Source organism: Sminthopsis crassicaudata, chromosome 1 (genome assembly GCF_048593235.1).
Source record: "Sminthopsis crassicaudata isolate SCR6 chromosome 1, ASM4859323v1, whole genome shotgun sequence".
NCBI lineage: Eukaryota > Metazoa > Chordata > Mammalia > Dasyuromorphia > Dasyuridae > Sminthopsis > Sminthopsis crassicaudata.
Window position 1 is genome coordinate 335709032 of NC_133617.1, and position 23913 is coordinate 335732944.

Sequence of the window (23913 nt, forward strand, 5' to 3'; positions counted from 1 at the left end):
TAAAAACAAAGACAGGGATGGTTTGAGATGAAGGGGTGGAGATTAGGGGGAGGGAGAGAGGGAATTGAAAACATCCTGGTTTTAATGTTTTACACCATTCTACTACTATGACTTTCCAGCACTCCAAGTGTATTCCTGAGGCTATAAAAATTGTTTTTGTTTGACTAAACAGAAGTCTCTTTGAACTAAGTGGGAGTTCTTCTTTTCTCTTACACTTTGTTATAGTTTTATGCAAAGTACTTTTTTGGCTAGTTTGGAACCCAAACAGTTTAAAAATCCACCCAATTCCAACTCCTTTATCCCTATCTTAAAAGTTCCCAGTAAGTAATCACATCTGTTAACATTCTGTACCCTGAGGGTTCAGACAGACAAATGAATTCTCCTTTGTTGCTGCTACTCTCATAAATACAAATGCATACAAACACTGCTCAGATTTATACAAATATTCAGTACTAATAAGTCATGCTGCAAAATCATAAGTAAATTAGAACAAACATCTAATTCAACAAATGCTTTTGAGGGCAGAAGTTCTTGACTTGGAGTCCATTTTTTTTTAAACTTTGATGAATGTATTTGTATTTCAGTATAATTTGTTTCCTGTGTAATACTATATATTTTATTATATGCATTTTGTATGCAATTAAAACATTGTTTTGAGAAGGAATTCATGGACTTTACTAGACTGCCAATGGGGTCCATAACACACACATAAAAGTTAAGAACTTTGTGTTCAGAGGCTGAACTTAATGATTTAAATAATACCATGGGACCCTTTGGAATACACTTGGAATACTAAGGGAGCACACCTGGAAACCTTTCTGGAAAAGACAAGCTATAGGGAACATGTTTCCATTTTTAGGAGATAGGGGAAAGAAGATATTGAAATGTAAATAATGATGCTGGATGTAGTTTCGCATATTCTGGAGGTTCAGGGTTCTACAGGTAATGTTTGTATGATAATTTCTCTTGACAATTTTGAGAGAGTCAAAGGGGACAATAAATTCATTGAACTGTGGTTGTAAACAAGTCAGATATTAAAAATTAGTTTATGAAAAGGATGAAGACAACAAATATCCTAATCTTATTTTCAGGCTCTCTGCTACCCCATCTAGCTACCCAGGATTTTTAATCAATAATCATTTTAAAAGAATGACTGGATGTACTTTTAGTTCTTTTATAAATTGTTGTGTGTTAAATAAAGAAAAAGAGCAAGGGAAAAATAGAAAAGCATAATCTTTATCTCAGTGTTTGTTCTGACAACTAGCCAGTTGTGATATAGCATTAGAAAGGGATTATTCTGAAAAGACAATATGGTTGAACAGAGGAAGCACCAGGCAATGAAAAAATATCTTCAAGAATTAAGACTTTTTGTAGCCTCTGTATCTGAATTTAATTGATCTTAAAATAGGAATGCTTATTAAACAAAGAAGGTGATAAAAGTGTAGCTTTTGTAGCAGCCTAAATAAAAGTGCCTAGTTTATATTTTTAGAAATGTCAATATATTTTATTTTTCTTTCAAGAGAATAGAAATAATTTATTAGTTTCCCTCTTCTTCTATGAACTTTGTAAAATCTTTTATAGAAGAATCATCTTTGGTCAGAGTATTATCTCTATTGACTTTCTTGTTATCAATGAGAAATAGTCATAACAAATGCAATCATTCTAGGAAAATATAGTGGAAATAATATTTACTGAACACATTATGAATATTGGGATACTAGCCAAGGTACAGTTTACAAAAGGAATATATGACTTGCTTAAGGAGCTTACAGCTATTTTGACAAAGAAAGCTATAATAAACAATTAGAAAATAATACAATATGTATTAACAAGCTACTTAAATATAATCATGTGTCCAGGGGAGAAATCCGAATTGGCCAGGGGAATTAAGGAAAACTGCATTGATAGCTTAAAGTTTGAGATGTACTTTGAAAGATTGGGAGGCAGAAAGGATGAAAGGAAGTGTCACACACTGGATTAAAAATGAAGTAGGCCAGATATGGTGTGTTTGAGGCAATAAAGAGTCCAGAATGTATAAATAGGCTAGAATTAGCTTGAAATGTCCTTGAATGTCAGAGGAAAATACATTTTACTTCATAAGCATCCTTTATTAATAAAGCGATATGAATATTCAACATTGTATTGAGTAATTCAATATAAAATAAAATTTACATTTGGTCATTGCCAAATGTATAATTGTTGCCATATGCCTATTAGATCTAATATGTAGAAGGTGGACAATTTGAAGATATGAGCAAACTAGCCCATTGATAACCTGTAAATATGCAAACATGCCAGTTAGGGGAAACTTTAGGGCCATTCAAAGCTATTAGCATTCTTGGCTTTATCTATAGGTGAGCAGGAAAAAATAAAAATCCAATTGAGCTTTCCTTCTTAGTCTTTAAAGCTTATCAAAGCTGTTTATTTATTTATTTATTATTTATTTATTTTTGTTGTTGTTGTGGTTGTCTTTTTTTCAAATTTGAGTGATTTACAGGTACTTTTTAATGCACTTTATTATTATTTTTCCTTTACTGTGGCTATCACAAATGATGATAACTTCATGCTTATTTAATAGTGTTTTGCCAGAGTGTTGACACTTCTGTTAGTTTATAGCAAAATCACCAATGTTCTTTCTTATCTTTTCCTGCTCTATATCTTATAGCCTCTTGTGGTATTGTGTCTGGAAGGTTTAAATTATAATTTCTTTAATTGTTCCTTTCCTTGTTCTCACCTCTACTTTCTCTCTCTCAGAGGCTGAAAGCATCTATGGTTTTCTCCTCTCTCCTCTTCTAGCTTTAACCTCTAGGAAGAAAAGTCAGACAATATCCTCCTCATTTCAGGCCTTTTTTTTTTTTTTTGGATATACTAAGCTAGTTTTTAGAGAAATAAATCAGTGAATATTTGTTGTGCTATCTCTGAAAGACTATATATATACGTGTGTGTCTACCTAGTACTGGCAATTTTATGTGTGTGTGTGTATATTTATGTATATTTATAGATCTATCTAGTCATGTAAATTTGAGGACATAGAAATCTCATAAGTGTTTTAGAGGTGAAAATGGAAATAACTCAGGAGAGTGATGGACATTTTTGGGGAAAATGTATATCCTATGTATCCTATTTATTATGCTGTTTTGAAGCATACCATATTCAATTCATTGAGGCAATTAAATAATAGTAATTGGTAATTAGTATAACTTTAAGAAGAATTAGTCATTCCAGTTGTTTGACTTTGTCATAAAATAATGAGTTGAATGTAAGGATAAAATAGCAATATAATTAACATAGCAAAATATCCAATTTTATCTAGGAAGTCAGAAAAAAAAATGAGGTCTCCAGTAATATACTAGCTTCAACTCTTTGGGACTGATTGTTAAATTTTCAGGATGAGCCTTTTCAGCCAGAAATTGACAAAGGCTACAAATCAGGGTTTGATTTATTCTTTTGTTTATTGTCTAGATTTAATAAAGTGATGTAGAAAACATTAAAATTGCAGATTAAACTTAAAAGTGTGTTGTTTTTAGTCTTCTTCACCCCAAAGTACCAGCTGTTAAACATTCAGCAACACATTATTAAATTTAATCTGTACTATTGTCAGAGTAATCTGGCAACTGTAAAAAATAATATGTCTGGTAATGACCAAAGGTTAGATTAGGACACATTAGAAGCAAAAACTTTCCTTTGAACAGATTTGCTTAAGAACAGCAGTGATTTTTGACAAGTTGGTATTTGTGAGTTGGACTGAATTCAATTACCTACCATCCAAGAAAGTATCTATTATTTTGATCTCCAGAGATATTCATGAATAGAAGGCAATATGTATTTCAAATGATTTTTTCTATAATCTTCACTAGAAGTATGATAACTTCTAATAGTAACTAACATTCTCTGAGTACTTATAAAAATGATAATGAGCATTTACATTTATCATTATCCTTATATTTTAGAAAGAAAAAATATGAAACATTAATTAAAACATCTTAAAAGTAGAGAAACTGAAACTTCACAGGTGCTATTTTTTTTTTTGTTGTTGTTCAAAGAAACAATTGATCACCTTGGAATAAATAACATTCCTGTAAATTATAAAAATTACTAGACATTATATTGTGGTCTGATTAGCTCATTCAGTTTTAGGCTACAAAGAAGGTAAGAGCTTTCTTTCTTTTTTTTTTTTTTTTTGGCTTTTAGTTCTTTAGCATTTCTGCCATCATAATTGAAAGTCTGTAATTCTTAATCTTTTGTTTTATTCTACTACTAATGACAGCTTTGATCCTGAGCCTGATGCTTCCTTTGATCCACCTTCTTACTTAATCAAAATAAAGTAGTTTTGTGTTTGACAAGGCTTAAAAGTAGCCATATGTCTAACAAATGTATCAACAAGGACTAAACTTTAGTATTTCAATATGCCAAAGTTTTTTTTTTTTCTTTTCCATTTCTAATTTCTTAATGCTAGTTGATTTACCAAGCTTGTCATAGAAAATGTATATTAAGAGAATATAGTGGGTTTTCATAATATCTTAAATAAAACAGTTCACTTGCTTATTTTTAATGGTTTAAATAGGTAACTTTTTTGTTTTTTATTTAAACTTGATATATTATTCATACTCTAATGTTAATTTGTAAATTTCTCAAGGGATTTTACTTCATTAAAACAACTAATAAAGCCATTTACTTTCCTATGTCTTACTAATGGATGCCCAATATATTATAGATATTCACCTTTTGAAATATCATTTGAACATAAACTGCCAAGTTAGGAATGTTTTTACAGCTATTCATGGTATAAAATGCTTATAAAATCTAAGAGTTTATCTTCAGAGTATTAAGAAAACTCATAAATTACTCATTGACATTTTCTTACTGTTGCTTTTGCTTAGCTTGAAAAGCTAACTTGTTTTAGAATTTGAATTCTCTGGAGGGGAAAAAAACCCACAAAAATTTTGAAGGTCGGTTGATATTATCTATTACTGGACTTTGGACATAGAAAACATTCAATATTTCCTTTTTCCCTCCTTATCTCCCTCCTTCCTTCCTTCCCTTCTTCCTTCCTTCCTTCCTTTCTTCTTTCTTTTTCCTTCCTTTCTTCTTTCCTTCCTTGCTTCCTTCCCTCCCTTCCTTCCCTCCCTCCCTCCCTCCCTCCCTCCCTCCCTCCCTCCTTTCCTTCCTTCCTTCCTTCCTTCCTTCCTTCCTTCCTTCCTTCCTTCCTTCCTTCCTTCCTTCCTTCCTTCCTTCCTTCCTTCCCTCCCTCCCTCCCTCCCTCCCTCCCTCCTTCCTTCTTCCTTCCTTCCTTCCTTCCTTCCTTCCTTCCTTCCTTCCTTCCTTCCTTCCTTCCTTCCTTCCTTCCTTCCTTCCTTCCTTCCTTCTTTCTTTTTCCTTCCTTTCTTCTTTCCTTCCTTGCTTCCTTCCCTCCCTTCCTTCCCTCCCTCCCTCCCTCCCTCCCTCCCTCCCTCCCTCCCTTCCTTCCTTCCTTCCTTCCTTCCTTCCTTCCTTCCTTCCTTCCTTCCTTCCTTCCTTCCTTCCTTCCTTCCTTCCTTCCTTCCTTCCTTCCTTCCTTCCTTCCTTCCTTCCTTCCTTCCTTCCTTCCTTCCTTCCTTCCTTCCTTCCTTCCTTCCTTCCTTCCTTCCTTCCTTCCATCTTCCTTTTTTCTAACTAATTTTTGAGTATTATGGTTTTTGATTCCCCTTGTCTGGTTTCTCCCATTTACCTGATTGGCTATTGTTTAACCAATATGAAACAGTTTCCTAAATTTTTCATTATATTCCTTCACAATCTCTCTCTCTCTCTCTCTCTCTCTCTCTCTCTCTCTCTCTCTCTCTCTCTCTCTCTCTCTTTATATATATATATATATATATATATATATATATATATATATATATATATATATATATATATATATATATATATATATATATATATATGTATATATGGGATATGGCAATGTCTTTAATAGTTAAAAAATAGTTGGTATTCATATCTGACTATGGCAGACAGAATGAAGGCTTTTTTCTTCTTCTGTAAGCTCTCTTCTAACAGTCATTATATGAACAACAATATTATGTTTATTCAGTGGTCAATTTTTAGATTTTTAATCTCTGTATTCTTCAGGCCTCAAATGCCTATTGGCTACTTATGGGGATGTTGTAGAGAGTGAGTTGGTTAGATTATGTAGAAGTTTGAGGACATGGGGCTCCTTTCTCTTCTAATATTTAGTTATTTTAGCATATAGGGTTGCATGTAGTAAGCACTCAGCAAGTATTAGTTGATTGAATGAATGAAGTCTTGTGCCCGAAGTTTTGAATTTGTTTGGTTCCTCTCAGGTTGTGGGGAGAATTAGTACCATTGAAAGCTGTTTCTAATTTTGCTTTTTGTTGAAAGTATAGATTATTGGATTTCATATTTCTAACAGAAGGGGCAGTGAGATATCTAGTCCCACCCTCTCATCTGTAAAAGCAGATGAAGAAACTGAATCTAAAGAGGCTAAATTTAACCAATGTCAAATAGGTAAATAGTATAGACAACATTTAAACTTAGGCCTGATGACCCCAAATCCAGTGCTCTCCCCACCATAAAACTTTGCCTCTTATGAGGGTATGCCTTCCCGATAAATGTTCATCTGGGGAAAATAGAGGAATATATTACTCTAAGAGGATTAGCTGTTCAGTATAGTAATAATCATGGGGGGAATTGTGGTTAAAAAGAAAATTGTTATGAAAAGATAAACAAAGTGAACAATATGAGAGAGATTTACTTTTTTGTTATTGCCTCATTTTCAGTGTTTGTTATTTGTAAATTTATTTTATTTAAAGGGTAAAGTAGTTATTTTGGAAGTGTTTGACTGAAGATCAGGAGGTTTGAGTTCTAATCTGCATGCTGAATTCTGGAAATATGACTAATGGAATAGAAAAGGCTATTCAGGCTTAGTCCCAGCTGAGCCTTCTAGCTCAGTCCCAGACATCTGTCTTGATTTGTCCAGAGATTTCAGCCTCACCAACCCCAGAAAGCAGAAATTATAAAATTATTTGCTTTTTAATTTAATTAAAATTTAATTGAAAATTTTAGCATTAGTGAGAAAAAAAGGAGGAAGAGGAAAAGTTGCATGTGAATCACAAGTTATGAAAGAGATAATTTTCAGTTTTTAAAAATATATATGTCATATTACTAGAGCCTAGGTATTTCTGAGCTAGTGGTAGGATTTCTGTTCCATGATCACCAATTTCCTTGCTCAAAAGGTTCTGCCCTTTAAAAGAAGTTTAAATAGCAACTCTTTAGTCATTTTTAAGGCATTAAAAGAAAAATAAACATTCTTGAAGTTTTGTTTCTTATCATGAAAAAGTTATCTTATAAACAGTTTTAATGTTGATGCTTCCAGGCTGTATGTTTTACAGTGTAATAATCTTTATAAAATGAAAAAGATAGTGGAGTGCCACATGATGAATTCTGATGTCCATTGTTGACTCATGTACAAAAAGTGGTATGTAGGATGCCACTGGGGACATGTTTTCTTATAAATGGCAGTAAGTTAGTAGTGTAAGGAGAACAAGAAATGAAAGATAGATAACCCAATAGCTTATTAAAACATACATATATATTATAAAAAGCCTAAGAGAAAGACTTCTATCATGTTTCATAGATCCTCTTGGGGTTCTATGAGAGAAAATGGACAAGGATCTTACAGATTGAAAATATGGGTCATGAGTTTTACTTTGGGAAAAAATATGTAGTAGTTTTGCAAAGCAATCTATAGGGTGCTCTACCTAGTAGGTGGGGCTGGTGGAGGACTTTGGAATTGAGGAAGTTGATGGATAGACACCAGAATGGAAGAAAAGTCATCAGGGTGAGAACATTAGCAAGAGTTTTATGAAGAAAGACATGGCAATACAGATTTAAAAGTACTTAGCAAATGGAAGAGCTCTCTGATGGTCATTCAATGTCAGAAACAAAGATTTAAAGGAGTGAGATAATTGGATGGCATGAAAATCAAAGTATAAATTGTTGAATTATGGTGGAAGAACAAAGGTCTTGAAAATGTTAGAAGAGAAAAACTGCTTTCCTTGGTTCATCATTTGGATGGAGGACAGTGGTAGTATGATAAAAGGAATAGTCAGCAGTCAGTTTCAAGGTCTCTTTATGAGGTGCTAGACAACTATGAGTCTACAATTCCTCACTCTTCCTTTGTAAATCCTTTGCAATATGTCTTATATTCTTACCTCCCTACATGGTCTTTTCTCTTCAAAGCTCCCATTTACTGCTTAATTGCAAAGTCTAATGATCTTTGTGTAGTGCCTTACTTATTCTGTACTTTATGTAGCATCTGACTTTACTCAAAACTCTGTGCCCAGGGGTTCAGTTATATCCTCTTGTTGTTTCTTCTGCTTTGGTATTGATGCTTTATAGTTATTGGCACTTTCTTAGTTTCATTTTCATAGTCATTATTCTTTTTTTAAATTTGTCTTTACTTTTGTAATTTAATGTGAGAAATCTGAATTACTTTTACAATTTATGAAAGACTTAAGATATAAATTTATATATATAAAATATAAAATTTATAAAATTATTTATATAACAATATATTTTACAAAATAATTATATATTTATGCAATTATTATGTTTAAATAATTATTATATAATTTTATATGATATATTAGATATATATTTTATATTAGATATATTATATATAATGTAATATATATATATATATAAAATGATAAAAATATAAAGTTCATAAAAAACTTAAAAGAACTCTGATCATTGAGGTGACCAACTCCAATTGCAAAAAGCTAAAGCATGTGCCAGAGAGATTTCAATTCAGATCTCTCTTAACTCTATTTCTATTATTCTTGCTACTACACCATGCTCCCTTTCATGATTTCTCTCATGGATCCCTTTTCATCCAAACTACCACTTTTAAAACTCTCATAATTTAGTTAATGGACTGCTAAATGGCATAGTATTTAAAGTACCATGCCTGAAATTGGGAATTATAATGTTCAAACTTCTTCTCATATGTTTACCAGCTGTGTGACCCCAGACAAGTCTATTTATCATGTTTCAATTTCCTTATCTGTGAAATGAGCTAAAGTATGAAATAGCAAACTATTCCACTATCTTTGCTGAGAAAATTCCAAAGAGTTGGATATGTCTGAAATGACCGAGTACCAATAAACACAACAACAATCTAGTGTTCCTCTCAGTCATTGAATCTGAAAAGCTTAGAGTAACAGATGCATGGAAAATGGATTTGTTGTTCAGTCTTCCTTCTCTGTTTCTTCTAGTCCATCATTTATACATTTGTCAGAATAATCCTCTGTCTCTGTCACTTTCTTAGTCAAAACTTTCAATTATCCTTTGGTTCTTACTTTACTCTCTCCCACTTCGTAAACTATATCTTTTGGCCAAACAGGGTTGGTTACTGGCCTTGATGTATTCATGATGATCCAATACCCACATCCTTTTCATTCTATATTTGTAACAAACCTAGTTCAGATGTTACCTTTGTTGTCTGGAACTCCTTTGATGCTTCCAACTGCAAAGGCTCTCATCTTCCTGATATTTCTTTTACAACTCTATCTAGATTTCACCTTTGGTCTTACCTCATTTTGCTGTGTATCATGTTTATTTGGGCAAATGCCTCATTCCCTCTATTAGATGAGGTGATGGCATCATTTAAGAATTTTTTTCTTTTGAGCACCACACATAGTGATTTGCATATAATATTCTCCTAATAAATATATGTGGCTCTCACAGTAAGTGAGCTTGGTGCCCTCCTTTCTTCCCTCTAATCCCTATGTTGGAGGTTCCGGTTAAAGAGACAATAATGAAAATTATTGTCATAATAAGTTCACTTTTGATTCATGTAACGAAAAAGTTGAATTTTAAGATGGTCGATGGAGGGAATTAGACACATTACAATTGTAATTACAACCGTAATTCAAGATTACAGTCATTTTCTAAAGTTCTAGCTTTATGTGTATTTCTCATTGAAAATCTAGAGATTTCAGAGCAAAAGCTGTTAACCAAAGCAATGGGGATTTCTATTTTCTTTTAAAACTTATCTTGAAAGCCATTGACCCATTACCATTAGTGTATTTGTCCTGTTGTTTTGAGGTAACCTTTGGAGTAAGAGACTTAGCAACAAAGAAAAAAAAATGAAAATCTAAGGAAGAAAAATGAGAGCAGTCAAAAAATGATGAAGAAAATTTGAGAGAGGCTCATGAATATCATTCTGAATATAATTTTTCTTTTTTATGGTTCTTATAAAAAACAGTCTTTTGTTTTCTTAAAAATGTTCTGGGGCCTCAAAACATTTATGAAATATTTTATTTAATGTACTGCTGCTAAAATTAAAACAATAAAAATAGAGAAATAAATATCTTTAAGTTAGAATTAGTTTTTGCAAAACACACAAAAAATCCACACTATGAAATTGTAACATTTCACAGATGAGATCCTACTCTCTAACCTTGAAGGCAATCCAAAATGTTACTAATAAAATCATCTTTCTCACCTGCTGTTTTGACCAGTTTTTTTCCTTCCCAACTATTTTCTATTACTGGCTCCATGTCAGACACAAGCTGTTTATATTGATTTGAAAGTGGTCAACCATTTAACCTTTATCATATCACCTCCTTCATCTACTTTTAGTTTTCCATCTGTTGTCTTCACTCTAGGGAAGCAGTGTCTTTCATCATCATTTCTGTTTTCTCCTCTCATGTCTAAAGTTGTATTTGGTCCATAAAGATGAATCTGGTCCTACTGTATATTGTCATGGTCTCAATCGTCACTGAAATTTAAAACATTCTAAAAACCTGAAGCCTGTTTAACTTGGCATAGCAATAGAATTTGGGAGCCAATTTCAATGTATCAAATAATTCATTCTATTATTTTGTTATGTGTGTCCTGAGAGTTTTGTGGCTAAAAGGGCAATAAGTATATTGGAATAAAATGGATTCATGGGAAAGATTTCATCCATTTACAAAATAAAAACAAATAAAATCTTGATTGCTTTGTCCACATTAAAATTTCCAGACAATGAATTGTAAACATATCTGAGTTTTAGACTTACTGCAGTATGGTCATTTATAGATACTCATATGATTATTATTACTTTTATTAATACTCTGTATGCTGGCATATACAAAGCAATCTTAATACAGAATATAGTGACAAAGATGATATAAGTTTTAGACATTCATTTTAAATCTTCTTTAAAATGTCTATATTGATACATGGCCTCATATAGTCTTCTAATAGTTTTTGTCCCTTTTTTTTTTTTCTTGTCACATGAGATTGGTTTGTAGCATAGTATCCAAATCTCCTATGCATTCTTTTGTAGGCCTGCTGTCATTCTACTTTCTGTTTAATATACTCAGATTTGGAATGGTGAGCAATGAAGCTACACTTATAGAAAACCAGATTAGTCTACATTGGAAGCAATGCCTTGCTCATCGGTTCTAAACAAGTCAAATTGTTCTCTGGACAATATAAATGCTACAAACTTCTGCTTGTGTGTGGACATTAATTTTTTTTGAGAGATTTTTGGAATAACTTTTATATTTCAATAAAGTGTTTAGGATACTTTTATGGAAGCACTTTATATTTCTTTTTATTTGTTAGATATTTAAATGATTTATTTTTGATATATCCTTTGGAGAGAGAGACAGTATGGCAAAGTGGATAAAGGACTACTTGACTTCTGATATATACTAGCTGTGTGGTCATGTCCAACTCATTTAATCTCTGAGTATTTCAAGAAATAAATAACATTATAAGTTGTGGTTAAATTGCCAGTTTGCTGAAAGGAGTGTCTTACATGGATAAAATCTAGTCTTTGTCTATGATATCCCCAAAAAAGTGAGTTTTAGGAATAGGTGCTGGTACAAATTTTTCCTTAGTGACTTTGTTTACTAGTGTTTACTAGTTTACTTTGTTTACTAGTTTACATCTTAAGCAAAATTCTGGCTTAATCTTAACAAATAGTTTTAAAAATAAAAACCAATTATTATCTACAAAAAAAATAATAAAAAGCAATTATTTCCAAAAATCAAGAGAAAATGTATCCCTTTGTTAATTGAATGATGTTAAATCTTTTAATTTGATATATATTAAAAATGTATTTAGTAGTAACTAATAATTATGATTCATGTTTACAAAGCACTATCATTGTAGTCTACATCCTACTGAAATCCTATTCTGATCTCTCATTGTCAGGTCCTCCCAAACTGGAAAGGCTTTGAATATCTGGCCATTGATGGACTCTGTGATAGTCACCAGAGATAGTCATCTTGCATTTTATGTAATATTAGAATAGGGAGATTGGAGATATTATGAATGCCCTTAAAGGTGAATCCTGAACAAAAGATGCATTTAACAATAATAAAAAAAAAAACTTATTGAAATAGATGAAATAGAATTAACATGAAAATTAAAGAAACAGGTAATTAAATAAATAGATATTTAATTTTCAGATAGCACATTAGTATGACTATAGACGTCCCTTATCTCTGCCAAAACAAGAAGAGAGAAAAAAGGATTGTAGGATATGGGATGAGGTAAAACAAAACAAAACAAAAAACCAAACATCAAAAAGCTGTATTATTATAAATGAACAATAAACAAGAAAATGTAACCAATTTAGAACAAGAATTACAACAAAAACTTTAAATTTGGGGAATTCACTTATTAAGATATATTATTCTCAAGATAATAATAGCTATTAAAATATAATGAGAGAAATAAAAGGTTTAAAAAAGAAATAAGAAGGGAATATGCATATATTAAACACATTTAATGTGCTGGGCATTTTGCTAAATACTTTAAAATATTACTATATTTTGTTAAATAGGGCAAGAGACATCCAATGTAGATGGAAGGCTCAAGTGAAATTAATAAAAAAATTATTTGAGTAGCATAGTTAGAGCCTTAAGGAAAGTCTTTATATTTAGTCTATCCTTCTCATTTTATAGATGAGAAAATTGAAGCTCAGAGATAGGTACCTTACCAAAATCATTTATGGATTGAATGTAGACATGATCAGAATTCATTTTGGCTTCTTAATATAATTCAATAAAATTATAATAGTATTTAAATAACATAAAAAGCAACAACTAGGTAATTGTGCTAAGGGGTACTTGTGGTAGAATTTTTGTAGGATTGGTCTATAAAGACTATCTGGTATTAGGTAAGACATTGAAAATGATAAAGGAAATAATATAAAATATTAAACAGAATAAGTACTTACATAATATTAATGCTTATTAAACATATTATTTATGGTTTAGACTCATATCATCTCTCACAAAGATTATTATAAAATTTTATAACATCTTAACTCAGATCCTTCCCCAATTCAAACCATTTTCCATATAGCACCTAAGGCAGAGGTTACTCCTTTGCTTAAGATGCTTTTGTAACTCCCAATTGGATTGGCAACCATACTGTGCAATTCTTTTCTACCATGTATTTCTAGAAATATTCAAAAAAGAAACAACATAACATCATAAAATCATTCATATGATTCTTCTATTTTGGGGAAAATACAATAGTTGACATTTTGTAATCCTTTTTTTCTCAGCACATGGCCATTTCATTTCCTCTTCCTTTTGTACTTGTTATTATTCTACATTCCTCATTTTCAAATCATTGGTTAAAGATTTCAGCCTACTTAAATTCACCATAAATATTCCATTGCCTTTTGTATTACCTGACATTTTGGAGTTTCAGAGATCATGGTGTTTCATGAGTCACAAGCACAAGAAAACTGATGTTTGAGAAATCGGGTTTTTCAATATGTGGTTTGGCATTAGGGAAATCACTGCATTCTCATCTAATTGTGATTGTTTAATGTTTTATTCTTTTTATTTCTTAATGCAGTTCAGTATTCATCTACAGGCATTACATACATGTACATCCTTTCATACATACACACATATCACACATAGATATATGTAATATACCCTTATATGTTCAAAGGTCTGCACACACATACAAACAACAGCCCAGTTGGCATAATGTCATTCATACAGATTTTTCTAATCAGATTTACATGTGTTTTTATATATTTAATTTTCTTGATATGCAGAGTTATACTGATACCCTTAGCTTTGTTATAGATTTCTTTTATAAAATTACAGGACTTATTGTTATCAGTATAATGACACTAAATGGGTATATTTGGTAAATAGGTATTTTTGGAGAATCTTATAATAAATAGGACATCCTTCTTTCTTGTTTTTCATGTGTATCCATGGTATTATCAAACACCCGAGATTGACATTTGTCTTCTTGTTTTCCACTTCTGTTTATGGATACTCCATTTTTTCTGAATATCTTTAAAAATTTTATCTACTTAGCTTCATCTCTTTCTTAAAGAAAGTCTTGATGTATTTTATTGTACTATGTCAATTGCTTTGGGGAAATAGCAAATAATAGATATAGTAGTATCTTAAATTGTTTCTAGTTCTCAGTCAATTTTACCTTAATGATGTAGTCAACTACAGAAAACCACATTTCAAGATTTTAACAAGTGTATAAGCCCTTTGTGCTAGACTGCTCTAAGAAAGACTTTATAGGGATTGGAAAACAGTCAGACATGAGTCAATAACTTTGTTTACTTTTCCTTTTGTGTTGTTTTTGGTGGAAATATTCACTGAAATTTTTTTGCATTTTATTATCTCCCCTTTATTGATATATTTTAACTAGTGCTTCTTGAATGTCTTTAAAATGGTGTCTCTTTCTGTTTATATATGGTCTAACTTTATTTAAATGGCATTGCAATTTCCTCACATCATGTGCTGATATAGTAAAGTCTAAATGTGTTGGTCATAGTTCAGTTTGAAAATGCTTTAGATGAGTTCTATTCTGTTTCCCATCCACAGATGTTTTCATGATGATGTGGCTTAGCTGGATCATACAACAAATTCTCTGCTGAATCATTTTCTTTAAAATTGCTTTTCCATGTTTTCTGAGGAAATATTGTTGGTAGTTTTCTGTCATTTTCCTCAGTAATGATTTTCAAATGAGGATGTATTTAAAATAATTGTTACCCTTGGCTGTTGTGTCTCTTCACTTGGCAGAGTGATTAAGCCTTCATTGGCTGAGTCCTTTTTGGATTCTTCATTCTGATGAATATTTTGCATCTGTTAATTTTCTTTAAGAAATTGACAGAGGGCCTATCTATCTATGTTTATTTTTTGCCATTTTAAGAAGCAGTTTCTTTAAACTGGATTGTTCAGAGGTACTGTAATTATGGGTAGTCTCTTCTGTTTATCTTATCATTCCTTATAATTTGATATTTACTTTGTCCTTTGCCATTAGAAGTTCATGAAGCAACAGAGACATCAAAATCTTAAATGAGAGGTATGTCAGCAACTAGGATTTTTCATATCTGTTAAGATATAGTAAATTTGATTTTTTATTATGTCATTTGTAGCTTGTTCTATCTATAAGTCTTCTGACCCTCCTTGGAGAATGTTATTCATATTGTCCATTCCTTAGTCATCTAAATTTTTTTGTACACTAATTTATTTATCCTGGACAATTTTTTTCTGATACTGTTTTTCTTGTCCTTCCTTATGCCTTTAGTTGCATAGAAGTCACCAAGCATCAAAATATATATTGACTTGATTTTGAAGGTCTTGTCAAGTTCCTCATAGATTTCTCTATTTTGATTTCTTTACTTCTCAAGAGATTGTTGTTGAACATCCAGCATGCAGTAGTTGACTTCATAGTAGAGTGATATACACCATTTTGCCAAGGCAAAATCTTGAAGTTTCGAATCCACAATTTGGTTATCTCTACAAGTAGTTCACCTCTTCCTTTAAAGATTAGAGTAGTTGTCCCTTCACATGAAGCCTTCCCTAATACTCACAGTTAAAAAGTATCTCTTTTTCCTCAAATTTTCTTATAAATATTAGTGGACACTTTCCCCTTTCTCTAGTATACTTTCATCTGTATATGTTTTATCATGCACATTAGATCATAAACTACATAAGATCAAGGAAAGTCTCATTTTGTGTCTTAAGAATCCCCTATATAGTATCTATTCTGTAGTTAGTATTCAATAACTATTCAGTGAATAGACATATTAAAAAAATAGGTAGCCAGTTTTCCTTGGAAGAGAAGAAAGTATATCTCTCTGCCTTTTAGGCTAGAGGGGGAAAATAGAATAGATAGAAAATATTTTTGAAATAAAAGTAATGGTAGATTATGATCTTTTACTCATTTACCTATTTCCCCCCCTTAGAATTAGAGATCTTCTGATAGTGATAGGGCACTGAATTTGCTAAATTAAAAAAAGATTAGAAAAGGGCTGCAATAGTTGCTGTTGGGAATGTACCAGAAATCAATGAGTGTTGAACAAAAATATTATCAATTGACCAGAGCTATGGCTGTATGAAAGGAGTAGTGTTATTTTGAACTGGGGGAATATTATTAGGATGACAGCTAAATAAAAACAGATTCCTTACAAAAACATATGCTACAGACTAAAAACCTTGGTGGCTAAGTCAGTAACCTGATTATCTTGCATATGACTTTGTTGTTTTCTTCAAAGGCCTTCTAAAAGGTAATAAAACTTTCTTCTTTCAAAGATTTCTCTGTCTATTGTCTCAATGAAATCTAGAATTTTAGGAGTTCCAGGTAGTGAGGTTGGAAGTATTAAAACAAAGAAATATTTTTTTTGAAACTGAGATACTTTGGCAGAATTTGATGACAATGTTGAAGAGCCTTTTGGAAAATGGATGGGAAAAATTTAAGGTAATGATTGACTCATCATGTTTTAAACTTTTTTGAAGTGAGTTTATTTTTTTAGTGATATTAAAATGTTGTAGTATATTAAAATATTGTAGTATCAATAAGCATAATTAGGACCTCTATTTTGGTATTAGAATATTAAATAAGTTCTATTATTACTTCAGCAGCAGCTGCTGCTAATTTACTTGTAACTAGCACTTTAAACTTTACACAGTACTTAATATACGTCTTTTCAGACAGGTGGTAGAAGTGTTATCCCCAATTTATAAATCAGGAAAAGTGAGAGAAAAAAGAGAGTTAAAAAAATCCAAGTTAGTATTAATTAGAGAAATGCAAATTAAAACAACTCTGAGGTACTACTTCACATCTCTTAGATTGGCTAAGATGACAGGAAAGGACAATTGGAAGGGATGTGGGAAACCTGGGACACTAATACAATGTTGGTAGAATTATGAAATGGTCTAAACATTCTGGAGAGCAATCAGAAATTATGCCCATGGAATATAAAAGAGTGCCACTACTGGATCTGTATGCCTAAGAAGTCATAAGGGAGGGAAAAGGACCCATGTGTGCAAAAATGTTTGTAGCAGCTCTTTGTGGTAATAAAGAATTGGAAAAGGAGTAGATGCCCATCAATTGGGGAAATGGCTGAATAAGCTGTGGTATATGAAGGTAATGAAATATTGTTCTATAAAAATGATGAACAAGCTGATTTTAGAAAGGCCTGTAAAGATTTACATGAACTTATGATGAGTAAGACAAGCAGAACCTGAAATATATTGTATACAATAACAGCAAGAATGTGAGATGATCAACTATGAAAGATTTGGTTCTTCTTAGTGGTTCAGTGATCCAAAGCAATCCCAATAAACTTTGGATAGAAAATGCAATCTGCATCCAGAAAAAAGAACAATGGAGATTGAAAGTAAATAAACACATGCTATGTTCACTTCTTTTTTTCTGTTTTTTTTTTCATCCTCTGTTTTTTCCCTTTTATTCTGATTTTTCTTCTCCCAACATGATTCATAAAGCACTTTGAATTAAAATAAATATTTTTTTAAATCCAAGTTAGAATTGATTAATGCACTTAAAATCAGGAAGATTTAAGTTAAAATTCTGTGCAAGATATTGACTATTCCTATGATTCTAAGAAAGCCACCCAACCTTTTCCCACCTCAGTTTTCTGATTTGTAAAAGGAAGGTACTGGACTATAATAAAGTTCTTGTGAGCTTTAAATCTATGATTCCATGATTAGTATAAGAGGGCTATGATTTAGAGTCCAAATCTGTATAATATTAAGTCCAGTTGTAATAGGATTCTACAATGATATTTAAATATATAAGCTTAAACATAAGACAGATTCACAGGATTAATTTCATTAAGACATTGGTATATTTATTTTGCATCTCAGAGTAGATTGTGAATCAAAACTTTTATTTATATTATTAGGCTTAAGAGACTTTTAAGATAATTTGTTAAATTCCAGATGACAAAATAGTCCCCAGAATACATTCACATCCTGGCATACTTATATATGTATGGTTAGTATTCAGCATGCAGCTATGAACTATTGGTCCTCATCTCTTCATAGAAAGGACTCTTCTGAAGATCACCAGTGACATCTTGAATAGCACCACTGACCTTCTTATCACCCACTTCAATGATATTTTCATCTTTATATTTTTTGACCTATCTGTTGCATTTGATCTGACATCCCCACAGCAACTTTTTCACCATCTTCATGATTTCTATGACACTGCTATCATTTCTTTTTACATTTGTTTTTCTCCCTCACACCTTGCCTCCCTGCCTGTCTCTCTTACTTTCTGTCTTTCTGTAAGGCAATTGGGGTTAGATGACTTGTCTAGGGAGCAACAGCTAGTAAGTGTTAAATGTCTGAGTTTGGATTTGAATCAGTTTGTTAGAAGTTACTAGATGGCTTTACCACTAATCAGTTTGTGACCTTAGGAATAAGGAATACAACCATGATTTTTTCATGTTTATAATTAAGCTAGATAAATATCTGAGATTTCCTCCAGCTTTAAAATTCTGTATTTAGCAATGAATAAATATAGAGGCCTATGCTGGAAATATGAAACTATATGTTCCCTTGTCTCTTTGTATGTGTGTATGTGTATACACATACATATATAAATATATAAAATGACTATATATGGACACATATACATATATATGTAAAATTGACTATAAATAGATATATTTGTTATTATTTTTTAAAATTACCCATGTTAGAAATCACTGATTTATCCTTATCATTCTCCCTCTAAATGCAATTAGCTATTGGTTTTTGTCCCTTTTTCCCCCTTTATATTGACTGAGAGATCTTAAAATAGTGTGCAAATATAATGGCTGGTTGGCCGGTTTGAAGTATGGAGGACCTGCATTTAAGTTTGTCATATTATGATCATAAACAAGTTATTTTACTTCTTAGTCTTCTGGATAACTTTCTGAGGTCAACTGAGCATTATTAATGGAAGAGTTTTCATATTGTAAATTTCCCAACCTGATGAAACCTGATGGATTATATATTGGGAATTGGAAGAGATTTTAAAGGTCATCTAGTTCTGCTTTCTTATTTTAGAAATGGAATAGTGTTCTGGTGAAGACAAGTGACTTGTGCAAGATCGCAGAGTAAAGGAAAGAACCACAATTAAACCTGGGACCTCTAACCATGCCAGTGAAATTGTGTGTTTTTGCTTTTCCTCTACTGTATGAGTATCCATTCTGCAATCTGTCTCCTTGTGGGGCAGGCAGGGGAAAGCAGACTTCTAATTTCATAAGTTTTGGGAGTTGTTGGTTTGGAAATTCCCTCTACCCTTGAATACAAGAAACTGTTTTGTAAAATATACTTTTGGAGAGTTTGGTGGAGGCACTAAGTGGGTTAGTTATCTGTATATGGTCAAGTAGGGAGCAAGTGATAGAGGCTTTACTTGAGTCCTGGACTTCTTGATTTCATGTTCAGCCTTTTATCCTTGTCTGTATACAATGCTATGTTGCTTCTCTGTATTCAGTGAAGTAGTTGATAATTATGTTGAAAATACTGGAAATAGGTTTGTGTATTCCTTTCTCTGCTTCTCATCTTTATTTCCTCCTACACTTGAAGCTACCAGGCAGAAATTAAATTGTCACTTGTGAAGGATATTTTAGAGGGGATTTTTTTTTTCCTCTTCGGGTTTGGGTTTTAGTAGATGAACTTTGTACCCTTCTTTATCTCAGAGATTCTATGCTATTCTGAGAACAATCATTCCAGATTTCTGTCCTTAATAAGACTTGACCCTCAGTACTGGTGTTATATCAGAAAAGGTATCTGGACAAAGGTACTGCTTGCTATATTTCCTACATATTGCTCAGCACACCAAGAACAAAACAAAGAAAAATTAATGTTGGTGCAATTACTTTCCAGAACTCACACATAATGTAAACACTCTTTCTGAAAACTTGAGACTTATCTCCTCTGACTTTTTGCTCTATGAAAAAAAAAAAACAAAACAAAACCAGATGGCTTCAAAAAATCCTGGATTCTGTCCGGTCTTGTTTTGTTTTAGTAGCTTGCAATAGTCCTTCCCATGCCTAAATATGTTAAGGTGGCCTCTGTATACATACATACTGGCTGAACGATTGTTTAAACTTTATTTTCCTCACATAATTATTCTTATTTCTGAGAAGACATGTATAGAGGCAACTTGTAGTAAATAGAACTCTACTTAGAATCAGATATAATTGGATTCAAGTCTGCCTTAGATACATACTAGCTGTGTGACCTCAGGTATGTAACTTAAAATTCTCAGGGGCTCAAGGCTATTCTATAAGATGATAAGATCAAGAGAAGGTCATTTTAGAGGAAGTTCCGTGCTAGAATCTCCCAATACCAATGAAATAACCGGTCTGGATTAAAATAACAACAGCAGACTACAATATCACAATATTAAACAACCTTATGCTTTGTACTCCTTCTGTAAATGCTTGAGTGATAAAATAAATGAATCAATGAGAAAAAATGATTTGAAAGTCTTATTTAATGTGCTTTGTACAACATTAAGATACAAATAAACAGTTTGACTGCCAATTAATTTTAAAATGCCAACATTTGTACAAGAATTTTATATGAAGAAAATGATCTTTTTCTGAGGATTGAAATTTTCTTTCTTTTCCTTACCCCGGCCATTTTTTCCTGTCACTGCTGCTTTCTCCTCTAAATTAGATCTAAAGATACAATAGCAAAAAGTTGCTAAGACACACAACTCCAAACTCTTTGGGATCCTGTGTCGTCTTCTCCACCCTAGAGACTCTCTGTCTTACAACTCCATGGGTCACTATCATCCCTTCCACTTCTTTTTTTAAGCAACATAATCCTGTAGGTAAGTGGTATGGTAGAGGAGGCACCAGCTCTTGAATCTGGAGTACCTGAGTTCAAATCCAGTGTCAAGGGTAAATGAATGACTTAATCCAAATTGCCTTACATCCCCACCATTGTCCAAATAAAGAAAGAAATTTAATCAAACCAACACTATCATCACCTGCAAAAAGGCTCTTTTTCAACGGACGCTTTATTCCACTTTAACATGTTAGACCAAACCATTGTTCCTAGTCTACCATTTCCCTAATTATGTACTGTTTGGGAACAAGCTACTAGAAAGTGTGGACTATGGATTATATTATTTTTGCCATGCTTGGAATATAGCAAGGGATTAATAATTTCTCCCCCATTCATTCAAAGCAGTGATTGGTTGTACAGAATTTTCCTTGTAGTGGATTCATTTTAATTACATTAACAGACACTTTTTGAGGCATTAGCTAGGATATGGAAATATTCCTTTTATATGCAATCTACTTTTAGGGAATAGTATTTGTAGTAATTGAATTTTTCTTGTATTATATCTTTTTTTGTACAGGATGCTGTTATAACTGCTGCAAGTTTGTTTAGTAAGTGTGAAATGAAATTAAAATAGAAACAAATCTAGTTTACATAACAACTACATATTAACACAATAACTTGTGCCTAGCAAGAAGCTTACTGACAAGTACCTTAATATCCTGAATGAGTTAATGGAACTTCCTACTATATCAAGATGGCTCCTCTGCAAGCTAGATTTTTATGATAGAGTGACGCTAAACTTCAGACTATTCAATTATGACTCTATGCTGCAGTAAGTAGGGGAAGGATATCATCTGCCTTGCTTTAGAAAGAATACAAAGTAGGGGTAAAGTTAACTGTTATTTCTCCATGCAGAGAAGAGTCAATATGTCTATTTTAGGCGATTTAAATTAGTTATTAGAAGAAACCCAGTGGGCAAAGAAATGAAATGTTCACTTAGAGAAAAAAAAAAAAGCAAACATTGTTCACTTGCTTTATAATTTCTTCCTGAGGAGCCTCATTGTGATTTTCTAAGCCTTCAGCTATTTCTATTTGAGTTGCACAGGAAATGTTTTTGTTCCCATTCAGTCGTCTTCTAATGAATCATGTGTGTATTGGGTTATTTTCTGCACAGTCCAGGGTCTAAAGAAAAATATACATCTGGCTTGTAAATCAGAATGAAGCATGGATGCTTCAGTCTGCTATTTATTGGGTGGTTGCCCTTTTTGTTTTACAGGTCCACAGTGCAGATTATATGACATGCTGGTGAAAACTCTTTTTGGCCCCTAAATGATGACATTAGGGAACTTCAAATCACGTATGAAATGTAATATTTGCCACCTGATCTACAGCACTTACGATGATGATTTTTATTCCTTTTTTCCTCTTTCTTTTAGAAATTGCCCCCTGGTTACATGAGTTCAGAGGAAAGAATGCTGTGGATTTTTCTCAGCTAACATTTGACCCAGGACAGAAAGAACTTGTTGTAGGAGCCAGGTGAGAAATCTTATATTTTGTCATCCAATTTTGGAGAACTCTGTTTTGCTTTTATTTTGTAAAATGAACTTTTATAAATGGTTAGAAATTACTGACCAGGTACTAGCCATTCTTCATTTTAGCAATGGAAAATAATGTAGATCATTTAGTTTGAGACTAGCACAACAGAATTTTGGACACAATTTCCAATTCTACTACACAAGTGAGAAAGTGTATAGAAAACAAATTTTAATTCTTAAATGACACTGCAAATGTTAGATATATTTATTTGCTTGCATTTGCTTCCATTTTTCATTAGTAAAATTAGAAAAAAATTGAAGAAAAATTAACCTCTCAGAGAAATGTGAATATTTAAGGATATCAACTCAATTCCTCTTTTTCATGTATCAAGAATTCTGGTACTGGCCTGTCACTAGAAGGGCATGTGGTTTAAATATTTTTCTATTATTTAGTTCCTTTTCAATAGATTTCAGCTCCATTCAAATCCATTAACTATTTTCTATATGAAAATCAATGGTGCTAAACATTGTGATTGCAGAGATGATAAATTATATGACATCTGTCCATACAGCACTTATAAAAAAAAGAAGAATAAATATATAAACAAAATTGTGTAATGAGAAATAGAATATGATAATTGGAAGGAAGAGATGAGGTGATATGAGAACTTTGAAGAGTAAAACACTTAGATTCAGGATGCAGAGAATGAGGAAGGGTATGGATCAGCAAAGAGATTGATCAGCATGGAAGAGGTTGCATCTGATCTGGGTCTTGAAGGAAAACAAGGGTTACATCAGGCAGAGATTTGGAAGGAATATATTCCTGGTTTAATAAAATGTGAGTATTGTTGGGACCTAAAGAGAACTGAGTCTGGCCTTGAGTAAGTTATGTGATGATACAATTTGCCTGGCCAGTGGTTTGAAATGAGAATTGGCTTTCATACCAGTTTTTCTATTCTGTACTTACTTCTGCCTGAATTGAAGTGTTATTAGCACACCACACTTCTACACTGGTAAATAGGTCAGAGTTGAGAAAAAGAGAAAATATAGGCACCTGTCTTTGCAGCTTCTATTGCAACTTCTCATTCCTGGGGGAAATAAAACAGTTGTTATTATAGAGAGTAATGAAAAATGAAATTTAGGTTCTGTTAATATTTTACAGAACTATATAGGGTGTCAGTATCTCTCTGGATTAAATTCACCTTACCCATAGTAGTTTCAGGTATAGTAATGTTGCATTTATATAATTATCAGTGCCCAAGAAGTACTAACACTTAGCAATGAGGCAT

At 32.2% G+C, this 23913-nt stretch overlaps 1 protein-coding gene across 3 annotated transcripts in view; it reads left to right on the forward strand.

Moving 5' to 3' along the window:
• Positions 1-23913, forward strand: part of SEMA5A (semaphorin 5A) — a 623550-nt gene that overhangs the window by 212788 nt on the left and 386849 nt on the right. For all 3 annotated transcript variants that reach the window (XM_074279132.1, XM_074279134.1, XM_074279133.1), the window contains one exon: positions 22526-22625. In XM_074279132.1, the coding sequence (XP_074135233.1) occupies positions 22526-22625 (100 nt within the window). The remainder of the gene's footprint in view (positions 1-22525; positions 22626-23913) is intronic.